This window comes from Dipodomys spectabilis, unplaced genomic scaffold (assembly GCF_019054845.1).
Source record: "Dipodomys spectabilis isolate Male_0828 unplaced genomic scaffold, ASM1905484v1 ptg000096l, whole genome shotgun sequence".
NCBI lineage: Eukaryota > Metazoa > Chordata > Mammalia > Rodentia > Heteromyidae > Dipodomys > Dipodomys spectabilis.
In genome coordinates, this window is record NW_024870773.1 from 7938418 (window position 1) to 7962176 (window position 23759).

Sequence of the window (23759 nt, forward strand, 5' to 3'; positions counted from 1 at the left end):
CGGATTTCAAATGCATCAGCTTTTTATAAATAAGATTTCTGATTCACTGTTTGTAGTGAAATTTCTCCAGCTGCACTTAGAATTAGCAATACAGATAAACAAAAGGGCTAAATGACTGACTAGGTGGTAGGTGAACAGGTGGGAGATGCTCAGGGCCTAGGCACACAGGCAGGTGAACAGAAATTCCTATCCAGAAGATAAAGTGTCCACAGAGCAGGAGGTACGGGAATAAAGTTGACCTTGAGGTCGCTGTCCTATCAATGATGAATACACTGAACATTTAGAAGATACCAATAAGGACTTGTTTTGCAAAACAGTGATGGTAACCTCTGGAACTACTTAGCAGATAAGAAGAACTGGCTAGGAGGGAATTATGAAGCCCAGTGACATGTTAAGAGGCACATTTCCCCATTAGGGTAAGCTTGCAACTTGGTTGTTACTCACTTGCTAATGAAGTCATTGAATTCTGCTGACCATAGCTGGGGCTGCCTTAGTTTGGGTGGTGGGTTCCTAGAAAAAATAAGAATCAGGGTTGGATAGAGCACATTGGCAGGGTAGTGCAGTCTGAGAAGCATAACTAGATGGGTGCCATGAATACTGCAATCACAGGTTCTGCCAGTATAAGGAGACTCCCTTCCTTCTCCAGTTCAAAGAAAGATAATTAGCCATGAATCATTCTATTGTTGTTTTTTTTTTTAACTTGGTCATGGGACTCTGGGCCTGGGCACTGTCTCTCAGCTCTTCAGCTCAAGGTGAGCGCTTTACCAGTTGAGCCACAGCACCACTTCTGGTTTCTGGTGGGTAACTGGAGATAAGAGTCTCATGGACTTTCCTGCCCAGGCTGGCTTTGAACTGAGATCCTCAGATCTCAGCCTCCTGAGTAGCTAGGATTACTGGCGTGATCCACCATCTCCCACCAATCATTCTTATTCTTAATATAAAGTGACAACTTCCTTGTTTCTCTGAAAACACTTGATAGATGACTCCATTTTTCCAACGATTAATTTTGTTTAGATTCTTATAAACTTTATTTCAGTGCCCCAAATAGGCCAATAAAAATATACCAATATAAAGGCTGAGCAAGATGATAGTGTGTCATTTTGTGTGTGTGTGTGTGTGTGTGTGTGTGCTTGTATGTGTGTGTTTGTGTCCCAGTACCAAGGCTTGAACTCAAGGCCTGGGCTCTGTCCCTCAGCTTCTCACTCAAGACTGGTGCCCTACCACTTAAGCCACAGCAGCACTTCCAGTTTTTTGGGGATAATTGGAGATGAAAATTTCATAGATTTTCTTGCCTGGGCTGGCTTCAAACCAGGATTTCAGATCTCAGCCTTCTTGAGTAGCTAGGGTTATAGACATGAGTCATCTAGTGCCCGGCTATGTTACTACTCATTTTATTAACTAAAAAGGTATAGATGATGTAATTTTTTTTCTTTTAAAGAATATTGCTTTTACCTGAGAGTCCCAAAGTAAGATATAATTGGTAGGCTAGAAACAAGGTTGAGGGAAGTGAAGATTTTTCTTCTTGGGAGTCCTGCAGAAGTCCCTGAGGACTACCCAGCATGCATTGAGGGTGACCTAATACGGAACTATTCCCAGTGGGGAAAAGCTCTAAAGTAGAAAAGACGGTACAATAGACGGCAGTGATGAGTTCTTTTGTTGCTGGATACACAACAGGAAACCAGTCTTACAGAGTGTTCCAAAAGCAAGGAACTGGAAAGTATTATTAGCTGGAAAGTTCTGAATGCCACTTAAAAGATTTTGTTATTAATCCACTTCATTTTTAAGCCGAACAAATCTTTTCTTCTTTGGCACACCCATGCATAAAAAAGAACATAACTGGAAAATGAGGCTAGTCCAACTCCATAATCAAGCAACATTGATCAACCGTGAGGGCTCCATTTGCTGAAGTGCTGCTTTTATGTTCATGCTAACAGCCCTTTGTTTTCATTAGTGGAATGGAAATACTTGGTCTTCAGTTCTGCATTACTCCTTAAATAGTTTATAAGGAAATTAATGTACAGTTTGTACAGGCTCATTAAAGAAAAGTACAGCTACTCATCTACCCTAGATCACGCCTAAGCTCATTTCATAATTCTTCTGACTATTTGAAGATTGCTGATTAGTGCAGTAAAACATTAAAAAAAAGTAGTTCTTTTTCCCCCAGCAATCTTACTTTGTTTTCTTTTTTGTTCCCTGAAAATTTCTTTCCATGAGACTTACTAGCCTACTTGCAGTATAACGAAGGTTTTTGAGGATTTTACAAAGCTCAGAACTAGCTAGCTTTTCAGATCTCTTTTTCAAGTAATTCTATGTTCAATAATCTCAGGATTTCATAGTGGAGATATTCTAATGGTACAAACAAGAAATAACCAACCTGCTACTGTTTCTAGAATTGTTTGGCATACTGCCTACTACCAAGATATAACCTATCTGTTTGTCTTCCTTCTTCCATGTGGTATTGTCACCATGAATAATAACATTAGATTAGTTATGGTGATTTACATCACCATTAAAATGGCTCAGGAAGTACAATGCCTCCTCTTCATGCTGAAGGATAAGAGGAGTTAGGAAACACAATTTTCTTCCTATATTCTTCAAATTTCTTGGAGCTTGCCTGCAGAAAGTTTCCCTCTCTTTTCAGTAAGTTTTTTTTTAGTGCAAAACCTGAGATTATACTGGGATTCTTAGGTAGATTATATATATCTAAAGTGTTATGATTCCAAATGTGTAGACAAGTAATTTAAGAGATAATTAAAACCAAATTAAAGCCAGCGCCAATAGAGCACAACTGTAATCCTAGCTAGACTAAATAGTTGAATGTATTTGAATGTTTCCTATCGAATATGAGAAGTCAAAGCCTGGAGGAAGACAAATGGGCTATGGACTGTGGACCTGATGCCAGTCATCTGACCTTGGTATCTTGAAGAGTGCCCTCATGGGATGCAGGTCAGCCAGCGGGGGATCTCCATCGCCCAGCTCAATGGCGGTGATACCCAGGGACCAGGTATCACATCTGGCATCGTAAGTGGTATCTAGTTGCTGTTCGCATGCGATCACCTAGAAGACAACAATTAAAAAAAGAACGGTGCAGTTTGTGACTTTAACAAGTATATAATAAAGTGTTTAGAATAAAACTTAAGTGTTTCAAATGGGGAAAGTTCGATAGTGACAAGATAAAAAGCAGCAATCTAAGGAGAAGAATCGGCAATACAATTACCACAAGAGGTGGTATTTTTATTCTGAGAACAGAGAGTATGTTGGCAGGTTTTCAAATGTAATGGAAGAAGCAGAGAAAAGGAATGTTTTTGAAAAGGTAAAACAAAAAGAGAAAGGAACCAGTATCCTTGCTAGAAAGGATCCCACACACAGCTAAAGATTGCACAGTACCTGTCATTCCACAAACTCTACCTGAAGAATGGAGACATTCACCCGGGCGGAGAGAAAGAATGAATTCTCCAAAAACTAAGAGTGGAGTAAGTAAAGCAAGATAAACTTGATAACAGGCTAGCTGAAAGCCTGAATCTTTGTTGGCAATTTGGAGCTCAAGGTACTCATGGGAAGAATGAACCAAGTTAGGAGAAATGCAAAACAGTATAGGCCATCAAGAATAATAATGATAAAATAAACTGAGCAAAAATCAACATTGATGAAGATTTACCCACAGCTTATTGAATTCAGGTTTAGAGACATGCCACTAACCCCAGGATGAAATGGACAGATGAGACAAAAAAGGAAGATTTGTTTCTGTAATATAATAAGACATACTTATATGTTAAAAATAACTACACTAAAAATGTATTGCTGAATATGTAACTGACTACTGATAGCTTATAAATAATAATTGTTCATATCAATGATCACAAAATGAAAATTCAGCTGGGCACCAGTGGTTTACTCCTGTAATCCTAGCTGTTCTGGAGGGTGAGATCTGAGGATCAAGTTGAAAGCCAGCCCAAGCAAAAAACCTCATGAGAGTCTTATCTCCAGTTAAACAGCAAAATAAATAAATAAATAAATTCCAGAACAAGAAGTATGGCTCAAGTGGTAGAGCTCTAGTCTTGAGCAGAAAAGGGGTCATTGTCTAAGCCACAATACCTGCATAAAACAAAAAAAACACAAACCAACCCACACCAACAAACTGAAATTTACATTTTGAAAATAATTTTCACATTGATAAAACTGGGAGTCTTTAGCTTCTATTTCCTGAAGTCGGAGCAGGCAATGTTTCTGTTTTTTCCTATTTCTCCCTACTTTAACTCTGTTACACTATATATGAGAGACCCTGGCTAAAACCATTTTTTGTTTAAAAAAGTAAATTTCACATTTTGTAAATGTCAACTCAGAAGGAAAAAAATGATTGGGGTGATGGCAAATTCGAGTTGTATTATTTAATTATAGTATTGTAAATTGATATGCAAAGTGTAACACTGAAGAGCTTGTTTCCAACATTTCTCCTCTTTATGACTCCATTAAACAGCAGAATAAACACACTTAATCTGTATGATGATACACTGGAATTTAACTGATAACCTTTGCACATATCTTTCAGAAAGGGAGACTCCTTCATAAGCAAGTCTTTATTCGTACTTGACACTAAATGCAATGACAGGAAGTCATCAAAATATCAACCTATCATTTCATATGCTATAAATCTATAAACCCATCAGTGTGGTGTAAAAAGTAAAGAGAAGGCAATGATTAACACAACACACAGAACAACACATTCATTCTATTGAGAAGACAGAATAGGGGATGGAGGCTGGAGACCAAGGCAAGAACTACACTCACTGGCAAGTTCATGAGCAAATATACAAGGAAGACACCAGCCAATCAATTCCAGGATTTGTAGGCCAATAATAAATATTTATGTAAATTATTTGTGTATATAGATATATATGCATACATGCACACACACACACATATATATATACAAATATACATACACCATGCAGAGAGAGAGAGTATCAGTTTTCAGCCTAGTCAATCTGAGACCATCATCATACACAGTGATTCTCAGTCTTTCCTGCCAAAATGTCTTTAATATCAAGAAGAGCTAACAGTTAAAAATTACAGAGCATAGCCCAAACCATGCATAAGAGTCACAAGTTTTACATTAAAAATTCACATAGCAAATACTCACCTCAGTATATTATTCATAACAACCCAAATTTCCCTGAACTGAATGGCTATACATAATATGATATATATTCACTATATAACATATCATATAATATATAAAATATACTATATTTAATATAATATCCATAAGTATATATAATTTATATCTAGTATACATATACTAAATATAAAATATATAGTATATATAATATTCCCCTGTGGTTTATATTATATATAAAACATTCCTCTGTTATATGTGTATATATGCATATGTATATATGTATACATGTATAGGCACATATATACAATGTGCATACACATAAATATATGTACATATATACATATACAGGAGAATACTACTCAACCATAAAAAGGAATACTGGTAAATACTGTCATATACGTGAACCTTTTAAAGGTAGCCAGATACAAAGTATACATATCATATGATTCTTTTTATACACAGTTCTCAGAACTGGCAAATTAATAGGGATAAAAGCAGATCAATAGTGGCTTAGGGTAGGAGAGTTTAGAAGGAGATGGGAGTACTCATTACAGAACATGGGTTCTTTTAGGGGGAAAAATGTCCTAAACTTAGATTGTGGTGATGACACAAAATCCTGTGAACATACACTAAAAAGGATAACATGACACATGTTAAATGAATGAATTGTATACTATGTGACTTTTATCTCTAGAAAGCTGTTAAAAGTTTAAAATATATTCACATGACTTTTCCATTGCATTGTACAATATACCTATGCCACAGAATAAAAAAGGCAGTTTTTTAATGCCATCACTCATTTTCTAGTAACATAATTACTTCAGGAAAATAGATTCACAAATAGTGAGCCCTAGTTTGTCTGGGACATTCCTGGTTTGTGCTTGCTTCTGTGATCTTTATAAATACCACCTCCGTGTGTTCCCAAGGTGCTGTGATTTATACAAGTTGTGTGGTCACCTTCCATAGTCACGATGCACTCCAGTTTGAAAAGGATGGCTCTATGTAATTTATAATCTGATCATACCGAGTGAATTTAAATTAAAAATGCCCAATCAAGGATTTCACGGTTTAACTGATAATTACTTTCAACAAATTTGCTTCTAAGATTTTAAAAACACTGAAGTACTTCCATATCATTAAGGTGAATATATTTGTTTACCTATTGCTCTCTCACTCATAGAAATATGTCATTTATCATGCAGCGGTGTTGAGTCAGAAGTGGTGACTTACAATTGTAATACCAGTTACTTAGAAGGTGGAGACAGGGAATTAGCTTAGGCAAAAAGAGTGAGACTGTGAAAAATAATTATAGCAAGAAGGGCTGGGGGTTTAGCTCAAGGGTAGAGCCCTTGCCTAGCAAGTATGAAGCCTTAGGTTTATTTCTCAATTAAATTTCAGTTAATTCTCAATTAAAATTCTCAGTTCTAATTTGTTTAACCCTAAATGAAACAAATCAGAAATAACAGCAACAATAAAGACAACATCCTGAAGCTAGAAAGCTGGTTATCCAAAAATACTTTCTCCTTCAAGATTAGAAAGTACTTATTATAGATATATGAATATAATTTTACACAAAGCCAAAGCATATATTTATATGATAGCTTGTCAAATTACAATGAGCCTTTTTACTTCATATACAAGCCATTCATTTTCTAAAAAGGGAAGAACTTTCAGCTCTATTTGAGTTACCATAGGTTTGTTAATAATATTTTAAAAATGACTGTCAAATAGTTGCATGGTCAGGAATACTTTTCTAAATGGCAAACTTAAATATATGATTTTTGGCTTTGCTGCTATAAATGAACATAAAACATAATATTAGGGTATTGATTCTATAATGGTATAATTATATGTTCTATTATAATAATAGGCATATAACTATTTTTATTGACTTCCCATTTTGTATACTTTTTGTTAATTTAAAAAGTACTAGTGAAAAATTAGAACAAACCATAAAGAAACTCATTTTTGGTTCTCTTACTCAATTTTGGTTTTGTTTATATGACTATTCTTTGCATTTTATTCTAAGATGTAGTTCTTGTTCAAAAGCTTTTGAACCCATTGGATTTTTCAAAACTATTTCTTAAAATGATTTATACCCTACATATTTTCTATCAAATTTCTGTTTTAACATTTTCATGTGAAATAATTGAATTGGTTTTCACATAGAAAGAGTGTACCAGGATTTAATCTTCAAACAAATTTAATTCGATGATCTTTGCAAATATGAATATGGCATTTGAATTACTTCTCCCTTCACTCCCTAGAAACTTATAATAAATAGCAGAGGATTTCCCAACAGTTACACAGAGAGTTTTCAAAAACAAGTGTTTTTTTTTTCATTGATAAGCATAATTAAAAAAGATTACAAAGCATGAAACACTGACTGTGGAGAGAAGATGTGACTGCTGAAAACTTTCCCTTGGCTATTTTAGTACAGTTCATCCAGGATTTCCCTGTGGTTATGACAGAATCCATTAAAGCAGAGCACAGATGCCAGCAGGTGAGGGGAACTTGCCACACACGTTGGTGGACCTCAATGTGAGTTCATAAAGCCAAGGGCCTCAGAACTTTCTATGAGACATAAATATCCACAGTGTGGATGTATGCGAAACAAACTGGGGGTAAGTTTAAGGAAAAATTAAAATGACAAGTAATGTCTTTTCCTCCTTTTTCCTTGATTCATGTGTAAGCCCCATACCAAAAATACCAACACGGACCATTTCTTTTGGTATATTCCAGAATATGATAGAATACATATAGAAAGAAAAGCCAGAAACGAGCAAATATTAAACCTGTCTTCTTCAACATGGCACCTGACCTCGGGGGCCATCCAGAAAGGTGTTCCTACGGAGGTGTTCCGACGGTGCCGGGTGCTGGTGAGCTGTGCAGACACACCTAGAAGACAGAGGTGAGATTATTTCTTGCATCGATGAGGCATGCAAACAGATTCCAGTCGGTAGCAATTTTCTTACAAATTTGTGCTAAAATTCTACTCTCTCAAAGCTGCCCTGGACTTGAACTTCACTTGAGCAGAGCCAAAATCAGAGTCTCTGGATAGCCACAATACAGAAGGGTCTTATTAGGTGCTATTGTTTTCATATCTAAGTCCTAACCATCCCTAAAGCCTCAGCTGAGGTATCAGTTTTCTCCCATTTGGCTTCGAACCTTTCCTCACTATACTAATTTCTACTTCCTTGATTGTTCTATATTTTAAAGTCTTTGTACTGTTATAATTCTTGCTTTCTCCTCCATTTCTCTATTGACAAATTCTGATGAATTTGAGAATACATTATATGCTATTCTACACATAATAAAGTGACTTGTGAATATGCATAATTATATCTTAATATGCATAATTATCCACCTTGGGAAAATCATATAGGATCTGACTGGATGTTTCAAATTAACATTTATTTAAACCAGTATCATTCATGTAATAAGTTCACCTCTAAATATTTGAGTTACTTTTTGTGCCAATACTAGGGCTTAACCTCAGGGCCTGGTGCTCTTAGTTGGAGTTTTCAATCAAGATTGTCAGTCTACCAGTTGGACCTCACTTCTGCTTCTCACTTTTTACTGATTAATTGGAAATAAGAATCTCACAGACTTTTCTCTCCAGGCTGGCTTCAAAACTCTATCCTTAGATCTTGGTCTCCTGGGTAGCTAGGATTGCAGGTGTAAGCGACCACTGGTTCTTGGTATTTAATTTATTTTTAAATTGATATACAAAATAGAAATGCTATTGGTATTTGTGGGGTACCATATAATGTATATGTGTAACTTGTGTAATGTTTAAACCATGTTAAACCTATCTATATCCTCAGGCACTTACCATTTCTTTATGGAAACACATTTAGAATCATTCCTTCCAGCTTTCTGAAATATATACAATACATGATCTCTATCTGCAGTCATCCTACTGTGAAATGGCACATCAGATCTTTTGCTCCATCCATCATTCCTATCTAATTAAAATCAGTCTTTTTTCTTTTAGAGAGATTATAATTTGAAGTCTACAACAAAGAGCTATCTAACTAAATATTTCAGTCACATCATTCCATTATTTCCTCCTGGTGAGACACATGCTAATTGGCCTCCAAGAGAATTGGGAATAAGGTCTTTCTCTCTCTCTCAATTTTTATATACCTGCTCCTTACACAAGGTTACCTCTGAATGGACAGTGCTCTTAGCTTTCACCTGCCCCAGACTTCATGGATTAGACACAAACCATGAGCTTTTGCATCCTTATTTCACACTTTTTCCATTTCCCATTCCTGACCCTGGGGTCACAGTAGTTTTAGGCTCTTGCTATTTATCTGACAAGCCAGGTCCAAGGAAGCACTTACTAAGATTTTTTTTAAAGTGAGGATATATTTGATTTCTTCAAGATGCAATTTGATGTTTGTTGTGAGATTCAAAGACTAGATTTGGCCAATGGGCATTTCAGTAGTGGAATCTTTGGGCAGAGGTTTGGGTGGCTATGTCCTAATTTCACATTAGCCGTGTATCCCTTAGCAACTTGCACCTGTGTGTAAGTTCTGTCCTTTTTATGGCCTTCAAGATTTTCACACACACACACACACATACACACACACACACACACACACACACATACATAATATTATATATTATCTTTGAGAAGTTGTACAAAGGAGTTGCCATTAGAAATGCAGTATATGAAAACAATGCATCTTGTATTCGTTTACCACTCTCCCTCATCTCTCTCAACTCCATGCCTTCCCTCAGTTTTCTTAATTTTGTAGGATATGCATTGAATTTTGTGACTGTTCTCTCTCTTTCTCTCTTTACTCACCTATTCCCACTTCCATTGAACCCACCTCCTACATTTCTAGTACTGATTTCCCGGTATTTATTTTGTTGATCTGTGAATTAGTCTTTCTAAGGAATTACATCATTTGAGTTCTCTCCTGAATCTACCATATTTCTGTTAATAATTTGTTTACACTTGCAAGTGTATGCAAGATTTTCTTTTTAAAAGTTCATTATTTGAAAGAAAAACATCATCACTAATTACATAATTTTTCCAATTCAAAGGCAATTATCTAATCAATACTTGGAGGATCTTCCTTAAATACTTTTAAAGAGAATATCTTCAGACAGAGAATCAACCATTAATATCACTTATCTCCCAAATCTGTCTTCTGCCTCTTCTGATTCTTTAGACACTTTCCATTTCATTAAATAGTTTACTTTGTTTTTCCCATAGGGATTAGAAGTAAAATATTAAGGTAGATTTTTATGATAGTGTCAGAGTATAGTAATTTATTTGTGTAAGTGGGAAAATGGATTTTAAAAGCAAATTTAATTTAAAATTGGTTCTAGCTGGAAGGGGTGACATTGATCAAGGGGCACTGTACTTATAAATTGACATGTTGATTTGAAACTCATGTGTATAGCTACTTGAAGATAAAAAATAAATAGAAATGAAAAAAGGCTCTAAATTTTCAAAAATTGATTCTGAGAATTTTAATCTATGAAAAAGTATATTTGATCTTTGATGAGTGGTTCTATCTCAATTTTATAAAGATAACTGAAGAATTCAAATGTCATTGAAATGAGATGTGAAGAAGAACAAATATAAAACCCAACCAAGCAGATATCAAGTTTTGCTCCTAGCAGGAAAATTATATTCTAGATTAATCAACATTCTTTTCTTTCTTTCTGGACATGAATTGCTGTGTTGTTGTTGTTTTTTTAAATCCTAGAGTCAGGATGTACAGATCAAGATGGCTAGAAGGATTCTCGCTCATAGAAGGATAGGATTAAAGAGTTTTGAGATTGTGGCAGGTGACATAGATTGTCACTCTTTTAATTAGAAATGTAACTCTATCAAGATGCATTATGCTCATAAATTGGCATGTTGAATTGAAACTCTTTTGTATACCTAGTTGAAATTAAAAAAGAAATGTGATTTGGGTGGAGACACTTATGGAGGGGATGAATATAGTTGCTATATACAGCAGCAAGGCCTTTGGCCTAAGTCCAGGATCTTTCCCTGCAAGGCCCAGAGCAGCCCCAGTTCTCTTCTTAGGAGGTCAGAGGGTCAGTTTCTTCTGTGAGCTGTGGTTTTTAGTATCCCTATCTAAGTGAATCAGAGTTAGTTTCTGTTGTTTAAAACAAAGGAACCCTGAATACAAACCCCAGTGCTTTGGTATCTACAATTAGCAAATTAACAACAATGCTAGTCAATCATGAGTTGATAAAGGTTAATATATGAGATGATATTATATGTATATATTTGCATTATTATTCGGTTAAGAATTTTGTAGGGCAAACATTTGACCTTCAGGTTTTCCCATCTTTCTTTTATTCCCTTCCTTCCTGACTCCTCCCTCCCTCTCTCCAGCTCTCCCTCCCTGCTTTCCTTCCTCCCTTTTTCCCTCCCTCCTTCCTCCCTTCCTCCTTTCCTTTCCATTCCTTTCCTTTCCTTTCTTTCCATTTCCTCTTTTATTTCCTTTTTCTTTCCCAGTACTGATACTAGAGCTTAAACTCAGGGTCTCATATTCTTGCTTATTAGCTTTTTCATTCAAGGCTGGTGTACTGTCACTTGAGTCTCACCTCTACTGCTGACTTTTTGCTATTAAGTTGGAAGCAAGAGTCTCTCGGGCTGACTTTAAGCATCCATCCTCAGATCTCAGTCTCCTGAGTAGCTAAGATTCTAGGTGTGAGCCACTGGTACCTTACTGGCCTTCAAATTATTTAATCAAACATCCCACATGAGAAAAAGAATATTGAGTAAGTTTACTGCATGTATTACAGAGGCATATATTAACATATTAAGAAACTTATTAGTGAGAGTAATTTAAGGGATGGATATAATTATTTCTCAACTCTAATTATACTTGGTACACATACTGGTTCTAATGGCAAAAGAAGTGTGAGGGTAATGGATCAACCACCCTGAGAATCTCAGATATTACATGGAATTTATTGTCATCCTGCAGAAAGATCTTTTTACACATTTCCTGTAAGAGTGACTTGAATGATAAAAAAGAAAATAAAATCAACTCAGAACACAAAAAAGGAAAACACGAAGACCCGAACAGTTTTTTAAAAAATGTAGCTGGGCACCCGTGGCTCATACCGTGGCTCACAGTTCAAAGCCAGCCCGGGCAGGAATGTCTGTGAGACTCTTATCTCTAATTAGCCACCAGAAAACTGAAGTGGTGCAGTTGCTCAAGGGATGGAGCGCTCACCTTGAGCTGAAGAGCTCAGGGACAGTGCTCAGGCCCAGAGTTCAAGACCCGTGACCGAAAAAAAAAAGAAAAAAGAAAAAAAACTGCAACTAGGTAGAAAAAGAAATTCTTAAGACTCTTAGATAACTTACATTAAAAGCAAAATCACCATCTAACTCTAACAGTGACAGAGGAAAGTAGTAAATTTCACTGATTTTTTAAAAAAATGTTTCTGTAATGATTCTGATACCCCAAGATTACTTTATCAACCCCAATGTGTTCAAACCTAAAAAGCAAATTAATAGTCATAAAACAGACTTGTTGACTTATAGGTTAGCAAAATTAAGCTAAGTCATTTTCTTGGGGATGAGAGGCATTTTTACCTAGCCTAATTTCCCACCTGAAAAATAGCTAAGAAGATTAAAGCATGTAAAATTCTCCTCAAAATGATTGACATAAATTACTTTAAAAGGCCACAAGGATTCAAAGTATGCATGTACCAGCCCTAGGAAAGAAGAAAGATTAGGAAAATCATTTTGTCCAGAGAGCAACTAATAGAATAAGTCACCAAAAATCATTTTTGTCCAGAGAGCAACTAATGGAATAAGTCATGAAAGTGAATAGTTACATAATCACCACAAGAGAAGATGCTGAAGGGTGGAAAATTCCAGCCAGAAAGTTAGGTTAGAGAGAGGATATAGAAAGGAACAGGAGGCCAAAAACAGATCAGAGCAGAACAGCAAACAAGCAAGAGGAGGGGGCACTAATCCATTAAGAGTCACAGCCAAGGGAACACCACAGAGCTTTATGTTAATGATCCTTCCCCCCTTTGCTTTGCTAGGGAATTTTCAGGCTATTTTAGGCCCATCCAGCAAGGCTTCCTGGGCTGTTTGGTGGCTGTACCATTTTCCTATTGCGTAAGTCCTTCTCCCAGGGAGAGAAATGTACAGGCTTGCAGTAGAACTTGCAGCCAACAGTTCTCTCATAGTCTTAGGGAGACAGTGGAAATTTCAAATACATGGTTTCTAAGACAACTTTAGCGAACCTAATTTGTTACGCCTCACATGGCTAAATCCTTAAAAACAAAATCCCTTGGAAATGCGAATTGAAGTCAGAAAAGTGTAGTATTTTGACACTACAAAGAGGCCACGAAATACGTTCTATCTTCTAATACTATGTTGAGGTGGCTAAGACAGTGGTTCATGTTAAATGTCCATTTGCAAGTCCATGGTCAGTAAACACAAAAAAGACAAATAATAAATCATTTCATTGCTATGAGTTATCTAAAGTAGTAAAGGTCAAAACAGATACAAAGTTGAATGTTGCTTTCTAGAGAGTGGGGGGGGGGGTGGGAGAATAGAGGTCATTGTTCCATGAGTATGAAGTTGGCACTGCTAAGTTACACAATAATGTGAGTGTATTTAATGGTTACTCACTTCAAATGGTTCAGATGGTAAATTTCATGCTACATATCATACTACATTAAAGAGGAGTTAACTTAAAAGTTAAAACGTATGGAAACCACATCTGATGTTCTTGAACTTAATATCTTAAATGATAGCCAAGATTCTTCCTAGATTTAACACTTCATGCATCTCTAAGATGATTCAAGGTGATTCAGTCTAGTCATCCCTCCTCCCAATATACTTGTGAGTTCCCTTGAAAAGTCCATCCTTTCTGGGTATTGGTGGCTCATGTCTATAATCCTAGCTACTCAGGAGGTCCAGATCTGAGGATTGCCATTCAAAGCCAGCCTAAGCAGAAAAGTCTATGAGACTCTTTCCTCTAATTAATCACTAAAAAGCCATAAGTAGATCTGTGCCTCAAGTGGTAGAGTGCTAGCCTTGAGCACAAAAGCTCAAGGATAGTGCCTAAGCCCTGAGTTCTAAGCCCCAGGACTGGCACATATACATAAAACAATGTCCATCTGCTCTCCAGTCTATTTGGTTATACCCCTTGCCTTTGCTTTATGTATGATCTTGTTCCAGCACATACTTAACATACACATGGCCCAGTACCCAAAGAAAAACCTAGACTTAGCTCATATCTCACAATGGAAAAAGTGAGATGTTTTTCTGAAGACATCAACATCAAACTGCTTACTGCTTTCTTGGCTTTGGACACATGAATCATGCGCGCTAAGCTATCTTGAGCCATTCAATTAATTTTACTTTTATTTATGTATTATTCTTTTCTTTTGCAATGTTGGGGATCAAACCTAGGGCATTGCTCCTAAGAACAAACATTCTACCATTGGCCTACATATCCAGCCATGTACCATTCCATTTGTAATGATTAAGCACCTTTTAGTTTCTGTTCAGTACTCAATCTCAGTTGTAGAGAGCTGCATTCATAGCACACCCTCAGCACTGATATTTTATTTTTTGTTCTTTTGTGCCCAATAACCTTTGTCATTCTGCTCTACCATTAAAGTCTGTTCTCCTAAAGCTCCTCAAGAATTAAAATTTTACACCTGAAGACTTAGATTATTTATGATTCTAGTTCAAAATACTTATTTATAAAATAAGGAAAATGAAGAAGGCTATGAGGCAAAAAAATAATTCTAAAAGCGATGAAAGCCCTTCGGTTCACTTAGAAACTAATATTAAAATTTCGACATCTACTTTGAGGTAATTTGGTTTTTGTGTTATATAAATCCCTAAAGTTTTCTCTTATCTATTGCTAAGTAATGAAACAACCCTTTCAAAATATCTGAAATCCACTCGTAATCACTCATAATTATAGAATCTTTTTGGTATAATCTATGTAGTTCAATTTCAACAACTGAAAACTATACTTTTAAATAGCGCCCTAGGCACAAGGAAATACATCGTCAAACACCACCACCACCAATTTGCCTCACTTTTTCAGTAGCTGTCTTGGAATAGCTTTTGCAGGGAACTAGTTTGAACTCACTTCCTGGCCCATGGCTAACTGGATCCAAAACTAGTATTTGATTCAGTTTGGACTAACTGAATTGCTTCTCCCACTTGAAATTCCTTTTGATTTAAGGTGCTGAAAATCCAGCTCACATAGCTGTTGGCCTTGGACCCATAAGGTCAGACAGCTTATGGAGAGGGCAACTGCTGTCAGAATGAGTTTGTGCAACATGTTAAGGCTGAATGGTCTGCAGACACTTCTAGAGGAGGGGCTATTCCTTCAGGGAGAGAGTTAGAGGCAGCCATCTTGCCAACACTCTCCTGATCAACTCTTCCCTTAGTGTCACTCTTCCCATCTATGACATTGCCTTTTCTACGCCTCCCATTTTTTTCAGCTAGTTTGGATTTCTGGTCCTTGCAACTTGAAGACCCTTGAATCAAATATGCTTTTTTCTTTTTGGTTAGTTGTGGGGCCTGAATTCTAGGCCTGGGCCTCAGCTCTTCAGCTCAAGGCTAGCACTCTACCACTAGAGCCACAGCACCACTTCTGGCTTTTTCTGCTCATGTGGTGCTGAGGAATCAAACCCAGGGCCTCATGCATGCAAGGCAAGCGCTCTACCCCTGAGCCACCTTCCCAGCCCCAAAATATACATTTTTTACAATGCACAATAGCATCATTCAACTTGGCAAAATGTTTGGCTTGGAACATTTGAGCCCATAAGCTTCGCTAGAATCATAACACTATGAAAGAGTCTACTTATCAATGGTCTGCCTTGAGGTAGCAAAAGAATTATAAACATCATTTCTCTCAAATAAGGCAAGGTTCATCTTCCTAAAGCACAAAAATAATATTCTAGCTAAAGTATTGATTATTGTATAAAGAGGAAAAAGTCTAGAGATTTGTCAGCTTTTTTTTTTTTGCATTTTTACATTGTTATTGTGAAGGTAAGTACAGGGATTTTATAGTTACATAAGTCAGGTATTGGACGGTGTCACCCTTTCTCTCTCCCTGGGTTTTCCCTCTTGTCCCTACCCACAAGTTATATAATTCATTTTCACCATACTGTCTTGTGAGTATCACTGCTACATCTGTTTACCCTTTTTCTCACCATTTTGGGTCCTCCCCCACTTTATCTTCCCATAGACAGATAAACCAACAAAGAAGACAAAAGAAAGATAAAACAAAAAACAGCAACAAAGAAAAAAAAAAACCTCTTGTTTCCATTTCCTGGAGTTCATTTCAATAAATGCATTTTATATGATCAGACGCACATAGCTCTTGAGCCTTTGTGAGCTTCTCCTAAGAATATCCTCCTTTGATCTAGCTCCGTGTGAATGCCTAGAGATTTGTCAGCTTTTAAAAATGGTTTTTTAGTTTTTAGTTTTTTCTTTCAATATATAATTTCCTTATATAAAGTACTAGCTCTCAGATTTTCAAGATTGATAATATTGAATTTCTGTATGTGTGTGCATGCACACATATGTATGGAAATGCTTTCCATGATTAATCTCTAACTACTCTATAGTTGTTGTTTTTCTTAATACTTTAAATTTTGACCTAATTTCAACCTTAGAGCAATGTAGGTATAAAGACATACATTTTGTTTCTGACCCATTTAGGGTCCCCTAGGGTCCCCATTAGGTTCCCCTTCTGCCCTGTATACTTTAGTTTGTACTTACTACAAATAAAGACGTTCCTACCTCAAAGCCATCAAAACCTGCACATTTATCATTGGCCCATTTCTATATCTCATTTTCATGTTTCATGTACCAAATACATCCTTTACAACCAACCAACACACACACACACACACACACACACACACACACACACACATCTAACCCAAGATTATGTACTGCTTTTAGTTGCTCTGTCTCTTTAATGTCCTTCCCACTGATGTACTCCCTCAACTTGTCCTTGAATCCCATGACCTTGAAATTTGTAATGGTTTATTTGGGTTGTTGGATAATCCTTAATGGTGTTATGTTTGGCAGGATGGTCACAGATGTGATGAGGAGGTCTTCTTATTGCATCCTTTTACCTGGCATGATTTATGTTTGTCTCATTACCAGTGATGTTCACTTCACTCACTTGACTAATATATGTTTGCCCTAAGAAGTTACCCTAATTTTTTCTTTTGTAATTAACCAATCTGTTGTGGAGGGATACTTTGAAATGATGAGGCGATCCTGTTTCTAATCAAAGCTTATTCCACTAGTGTTGGTAATCCATTAAAGTTCTGGGACAAACTGTTAATTAGGATGATGGCTGAATAACAATGATTTTTTAAAATTCCATTATCATTTCTAAACTCTTTTGTACTATGAAACTTTTGTTTCTCTTTTTTCATTCTTTTTATTGTGAAAATACTGTACAGAGGGGTTACAATTACATGGGCAAGATAATGAGTACATTTCTTTTTTTTTTTTTTTGGGTCCGGTCGTGGGCCTGAACTCTGGGCCTGGGCGCTGACCCTCAGCTCTTCAGCTCAAGGCTAGCGCTCTACCACTTGAGCCACAGCGCCACTTCCGGCTTTTTTTTTTCATTTTGCTTATGTGGTGCTGAGGAATCGAACCCAGGGCCTCTGGCATGCAAGGCAAGCGCTCTACCACTGAGCCACCTTCCTAGCCCATGAGTACATTTCTTATCAAGCATTGTAGCCTCCTCCTTTGTTTCCCCTTTCCCTCTTTGCTCATTTATTTATGTGTAGCCAGTAGAGATTAATGGACTTGTATTTTGTTGAACTTGTTACACTTATTACTATTATTAGTATTTTTATTTTGATATTCAGACTGTCCCAGAGCTGGTCAGTGAAAATTGCTTCAGGTTGACAACCATGTCCCTTTAACATGTCTCTATTTGAATATATATTTTTTAAAATTTTATTTCAACACAGTAAGTTTAGGCTATCTCAACCTTTCTCCAAGAATTCTTGATTTCTTTTATTCGAGAATTATATTTAAAAAAAATGTTACCTATATAACTTAAAGGTAGAGATGAGAAGGGAAAAGGGGGGAAGAACAAAAAGATAGGGATGACATTGATCAAGAAGCTTTGTACTTGGGCCTGGGAAGGTAGCTCAGGGATAGAGTGATTGCCTTGCATGCATGAGGCCCTGGGTTCGATTCCTCAGCACCACATAAGCAAAAAAAAGAAAAAAGCCGGAAGTGGCGCTGTGGCTCAAGTGGTAGAGTGCTAGCCTTGAGCTGAAGAGCTGAGGGACAGCGCCCAGGCCCAGAGTTCAGGCCCCACGACTGGACCAAAAAAAAAAAAAAAAAGAAGCTTTGTACTCACAACCTGACTTATGGAATTGTAACCTCTGTGCACAACTACTTAATAATAATTATTATACTATATGTAAGTATTGTTAATACTTACATAGGTATACGGTATAGGGTATAGGGTAGAGCTGTAGTTCAAGTGACAGAATGGTTACATCACAAGTATGAAGCTCTGTGTTCAGTCCTCAGTACCGCAAAAACAGCCAACCAACCAAACCCAGAGCTAAGGGCGTGGTGTCTTTTCTCTTGGGCATCATTGTTCCCAAGATCTCCTTGTGAAGACAGAAGGTAACATACACACATGTACATATTCCACACACATGTATCATCGCTTTTACTTTTATATCTATTTATATAGATTGAAAACTATGAGTTCATAATGTACCTACAGTTCCAGTCCAATCCTTCTTGAGTGTGAAGGATTTTAGGGATAGGTGTGAGCAACTGGTGCTCAGCTGGGCCCATTGGATTCCCTATGTAAATGCCTTCTTCATATCACTCTGCCTATGACAGCACTGGGGGTAACATGGGGTGCCACGTGGATACCCTTCTTATTCTACTTGGGGATCCAACATCTCATCCCAGGTTACCATTATTGACGTTCCTCCAGCAAGGATGCTTTCTTCATGCCTGTCAGCTCCAAAATGTACAATGAACTGCAGCCCTGCTCCCATGCTTGCTTGTTCCACTTAGTGGCTTTTGTTCTGAATTCCTCAGGAAGAAAGGAGGGAATGAAGGATACTCCCTAGCTTTTATGTTCAGGTGTATATACTCACTTGATGCTAACAAGTGGGTTATTAATAAAAAAACCACAACTTCTCTTTGACCTACATTATGCACTGGGGATTTGCTCTAAAATGGGACATGAGGGAAATAAGAGATTTAAAGCTATAAAATACTCTGTCATAAGCACGAGGTCTAAATAAATCACACAAAGTACGTTCTGTACTTCAATATTGAAATGTTAACTCTCCTATTAGAAATGAAGTTCCCCAGAGAAAACTCCATAGAAATGAGAACTTGGGACTGCCCTTTAAATTTAGTCCCTTTTTTTATTTTCTATTTGACATGGGGACTGCTTTTTCAGACATCAGTTGACTTGCCTAAAGGGGTTTATCTCCTGGGAGATAGTATTATTTATTGACTGCTCATATACCAGTGACTGCTAATGCATTTCATGCATAGTGTTTACAAGCTCACTTGTCTTTTTATTTGCTCTCTAAGGTGTCTGCTGGTTTTCTGCAATAGTGAATCCCACTTAAGGAAGAAAAAATAAAAGGCTTTCTTAAAGGCCTACTATGAGCAAATCGAATGTTGCTTTTGGTGTGATTTGCTTGACATTTAAAGCAACATGTGACTCTTGCAGAATGCTATTAAAAAACAAAACAAAACATAATGAGGCATTATTTAAATAATCCCTTATCCATTACTTACTATGCATACAGCATTGAGTATGAAGGTAGGTTGGAATATTGTTTCCAGGCAACAGTAATAGCTCAGATTTTTCAGAATTACCTTGGGCCAGTAATTATACATTAAGTAGTTTGCTTCTATCATCCCATATTATCTTAACAGCGACCAAGCTCATAAGCAAGAAACTACTCTTTTTTTCTATGTGTTGTAGATTTATTGAAGGGCACTGATGTATTGAAGAAATGAACTTTCTTATGATCACATGATTGCATAGAAGGTCTTCCCTCTGGTGCGAAAGTAACAGGCCCGATAGAAGTCCTGTCATTACAAAGCCCAGAGTACAACAGAGCATCTGTCAAGTGAAACATGGGATTAACAGTCTGACAACTCTCTGCCTGGCTGAAGTGTATGGTGTTGGGGAGGCCGTCAGTCAGACAGAGGTTAGGCAAGTACAGAGTAGGGGTGTTTATATGCAGAGAAAGTGGCATGTCTATAACTGGTTTCTCTGTATCTTGGATACACAAAGAGATTTGTCTTCTCTTCATTTTTCTTGTAGTGTGTGTGCGTGTGGTGTGTGTGTGTGCGTGTGGTGTGTGCGTGTGGTGTGTGTGTGTGCGTGTCCCCACACACACATGCTCATGTGTGTGAGTCAGTCCTGGGGCTTACACTCATGGCCTGGGCACTGTCTCTAGTTTTTTTTGCTCAAGTACTCTACTACTTGAGCCACAGTTCCACTTCCAGCTTTTTGGAGACAAGGGTTTCACAGACTTTCCTGCCTAGGCTGGCTTTGAACAGTGATCCTCAGTTCTCAGCCTCCTGTGTAGCTAGGATTACAGTTACAAACCACCACTAACACCTGGGAATTTTGCTGTAACTATTATGGATTCTCTTCTAGCCCCCTCCCCTAATTTCTAGGAGGGAAGCTTAGTCAAATTCAACAAATCTGGAAGACATTTTAGAAAGACTTCAATCTCTCATGGATAAAACTGTTTCCTCGGTCTCTCAAATGGCATCCCTCTTCCAACCTTGAGGAAACAGTATATTCAACTTACACTCAATGAACTGGTATACCTGTAACATTAAGTCTACAAAATACACTAAGATATTTTGCTGTCACCAACTATTTATCTATATTACTAAGTATCTTTATTTATCCAGAAAGACCCAAGAGATAATCCTGTGTAATAAACTGAATAATAGAGATATTCTGACATGGTAAAAGGACAAAAGTGGGCCTCTGTACCCAGCTGGAAGAGGAGAAAAATGCCTGCAGGATACTAGATGTCCTGGAATACTGTCATCTACTCTTTCAGGAGCAGTAGGGACAAATAAGAGAAAGTTCTAGAAAACGTCTTCCAAATTGAAAAATAATTATCCAAATGAACTAATTACATTAGTTTTGGTGCCTTTGGTGGTACTACAGAAACCCCCAATGGGCTTAGGAAATAAAGAATTTTAGTATTTCACACACTTTAAAGTCCAGAGAAAAAGCAGGCTTCAAGAGTTGATTGACCTGGTGGCTCTCTATGTCATCAAGGATCCCTATTGCTTCCTTTCTCAGCTCTGTCTTCATCAGGACAAAGCCCCTCGGTCACAAGTGAGAGACTACATTTCAGATATTGTGATAAGACAGTCTCAGGAAAGGAGGAAACCATCTTTCTCTGTGTCTCTCTGTTAGGAGAGAGGAAATATTCTCAGATGACCTTTGAAGATTTCCCCTCATATCGCAGAATCTTGGATTTAGCAATAAATCCATCTATAAAGCAATCACTACTTGTGGCCAAGGGATTACAATTATAGGCTTAGACTAATCATTTAATGGGGTGCTATTTGGGAGGATAAACCATAGGCATTATTGTGTTTATGGTATTTGTACTTAAGCCAGGTGAGCTGAAAACAGGAGCCCTGTCATTTGCCATCTCAGCTCAGGTCTTCTTAACTCATGGAGATATGGATATTTCTCACCTACCCCATTTTCTTTTTCTTTTTGTCAGTTGTGAGGCTTGAACTCAGGGCTTGGGCCCTGTCCCTGGGCTTTTTTTTGCTCAAGGCTAGCACTCTACCTCTTTGAGCTACAGCATTACTTCTGGTTTTCTGGTGATTAATTGGAAGTAAGAGTCTCGTGGATTTTCCCTGCTGAGGCTGGCTTTGAACCTTGATTCTCAGATCTCAGCCTCTTGAGTAGCTAGGATTTTAGGCATGAGCCACCAACCCCCAGAATCCCCCTAATTTTAATCAGTAGAAAAATGAACAGCTGGTGGAAAATGGTCATACCACTTCAAACTAGTTCATTGACACTTATCTACCTTTAAACAAAACTTACCAAAATCTACTAGCTTAACTCCACCTTCAGTGGTCAACAGGATGTTATTTCCTTTTACATCTCGATGAATAGTTTTGTTGTTGTGAAGATGCTGAAGTCCCTAGCAAGAGGGAAACATAATGAATGTCAAAACGTCAACGATAAGACATTTCTCAGATGATGCAGATATGCAAAATCAATAGGAAGCACATGTTGAAATTAGCATTCATATACTTAAATAATTCTCTCCCAGTCAAATCAAAGGACATCATTTCATCTTTGGGCCCACACAAATACAGCATGCCCCATACTTCTTTAATGGCGAGTATACCAAACATATCAGAGTTTGCATTTAATCCTGCATCAATAAATACCAAGGTAATTGTATTTTTCTAAAAAATATGATCTACATTTTGTGAGTGAGTGAGTGAGTGAGTGAGTGTGTGTGTGTGTGTGTGTGTGTGTGCTGGTACTGGGCCTTGAACTCAGGGGCTAGCTCTCTGGGCCTTTTCTACCTATGGCTGGTACTCTACTACTTCAGCTAGACCTCCAATTCCAGAACTGACTTCTTTTTGTGCCGGTTGTTGGGCTTGAACTCATGACCAGTGCATTGTCCCTGAGCATTAAAAATAATAAATGTTTGTTATGAGATTAAGTTGTTGTACAGAGGGGTTACTATTCCCTGACCTATTTTTGCTCAAGGCTAGCTCTCTACCACTTAAGTCACAGCTTCCCTTCTGGTCTTTTACTTGTTAATTGGAGATAAGAGTCTCACAAACTTTCCTGTCCAGGCTATGAACAGTTATCCTCAGATCTCAGTATCATGAGATACAGATATAAGCCACCAATACCTAGCTCAGGATTATTTTGAAATTAGAACTACCTCTTGGAATACACACACACAAAAAACAACCATAAATAGCCTTACCATTAATGCTTCATGTAAAATATAGGCAATCAGAAGCTCACTCATTCTTTCACCCCTCCTCAGAAATCCTTTCACAAGATCTGTCACAGATCCACCATTGCACAGCTAGAAGGAATATTTCAAGATAGACATTAGCACAGACATGATATTCTAACTTTGTGATAGAAAAGATCTTCCTAAAACATTAAAAATAATCATTCCAATATTCTGTTTCAAATGGTGACTCTCATTATCTTTAGATTTCACCAGTGAAATGAACATAGAAACTTGTACTTGTGTACAGTTGTGATGATCAGAACACATTATTCATACAAATGGCTTTTAGAATTTATCTATTCATTTTAGCATTTTTGTGTTTATTTCTACTATCTTTATTTTTTTCTATCATCTTTAAATAGTTCTAAAACATAAAGGAGTTTGGATTCCACATGTCAATTTATGACTATAATGCATCTTGGTCAGTGTCAGCCCTTCCATTACTCCCCCTGTCCCGCTCCCCCTATTTATCTCAACCTTACCCATCCTCTCCTTTACAAGAGAATATGGAAACACTGAGCTTGAATTTTAAGTTTAAGGTTAAGAATTAGAACTGCTTAATTCAAGATGGAGTCTCTAGGAGACCATCCTCAAGGAGGGT

General features: G+C 37.2%; 1 protein-coding gene across 1 annotated transcript in view; it reads right to left on the bottom strand.

The window, feature by feature from the left end:
• Myo3a (myosin IIIA) overlaps window positions 1–23759 on the bottom strand; it is a 118425-nt gene that overhangs the window by 82019 nt on the left and 12647 nt on the right. Inside the window, exons 3-7 of the mRNA XM_042686201.1 lie at window positions 23123–23227; window positions 22216–22315; window positions 7941–8017; window positions 2912–3057; window positions 445–510 (exon numbers count right to left, since the gene is read on the bottom strand). Of these exons, the coding sequence (XP_042542135.1) occupies window positions 445–510; window positions 2912–3057; window positions 7941–8017; window positions 22216–22315; window positions 23123–23227 (494 nt within the window). The remainder of the gene's footprint in view (window positions 1–444; window positions 511–2911; window positions 3058–7940; window positions 8018–22215; window positions 22316–23122; window positions 23228–23759) is intronic.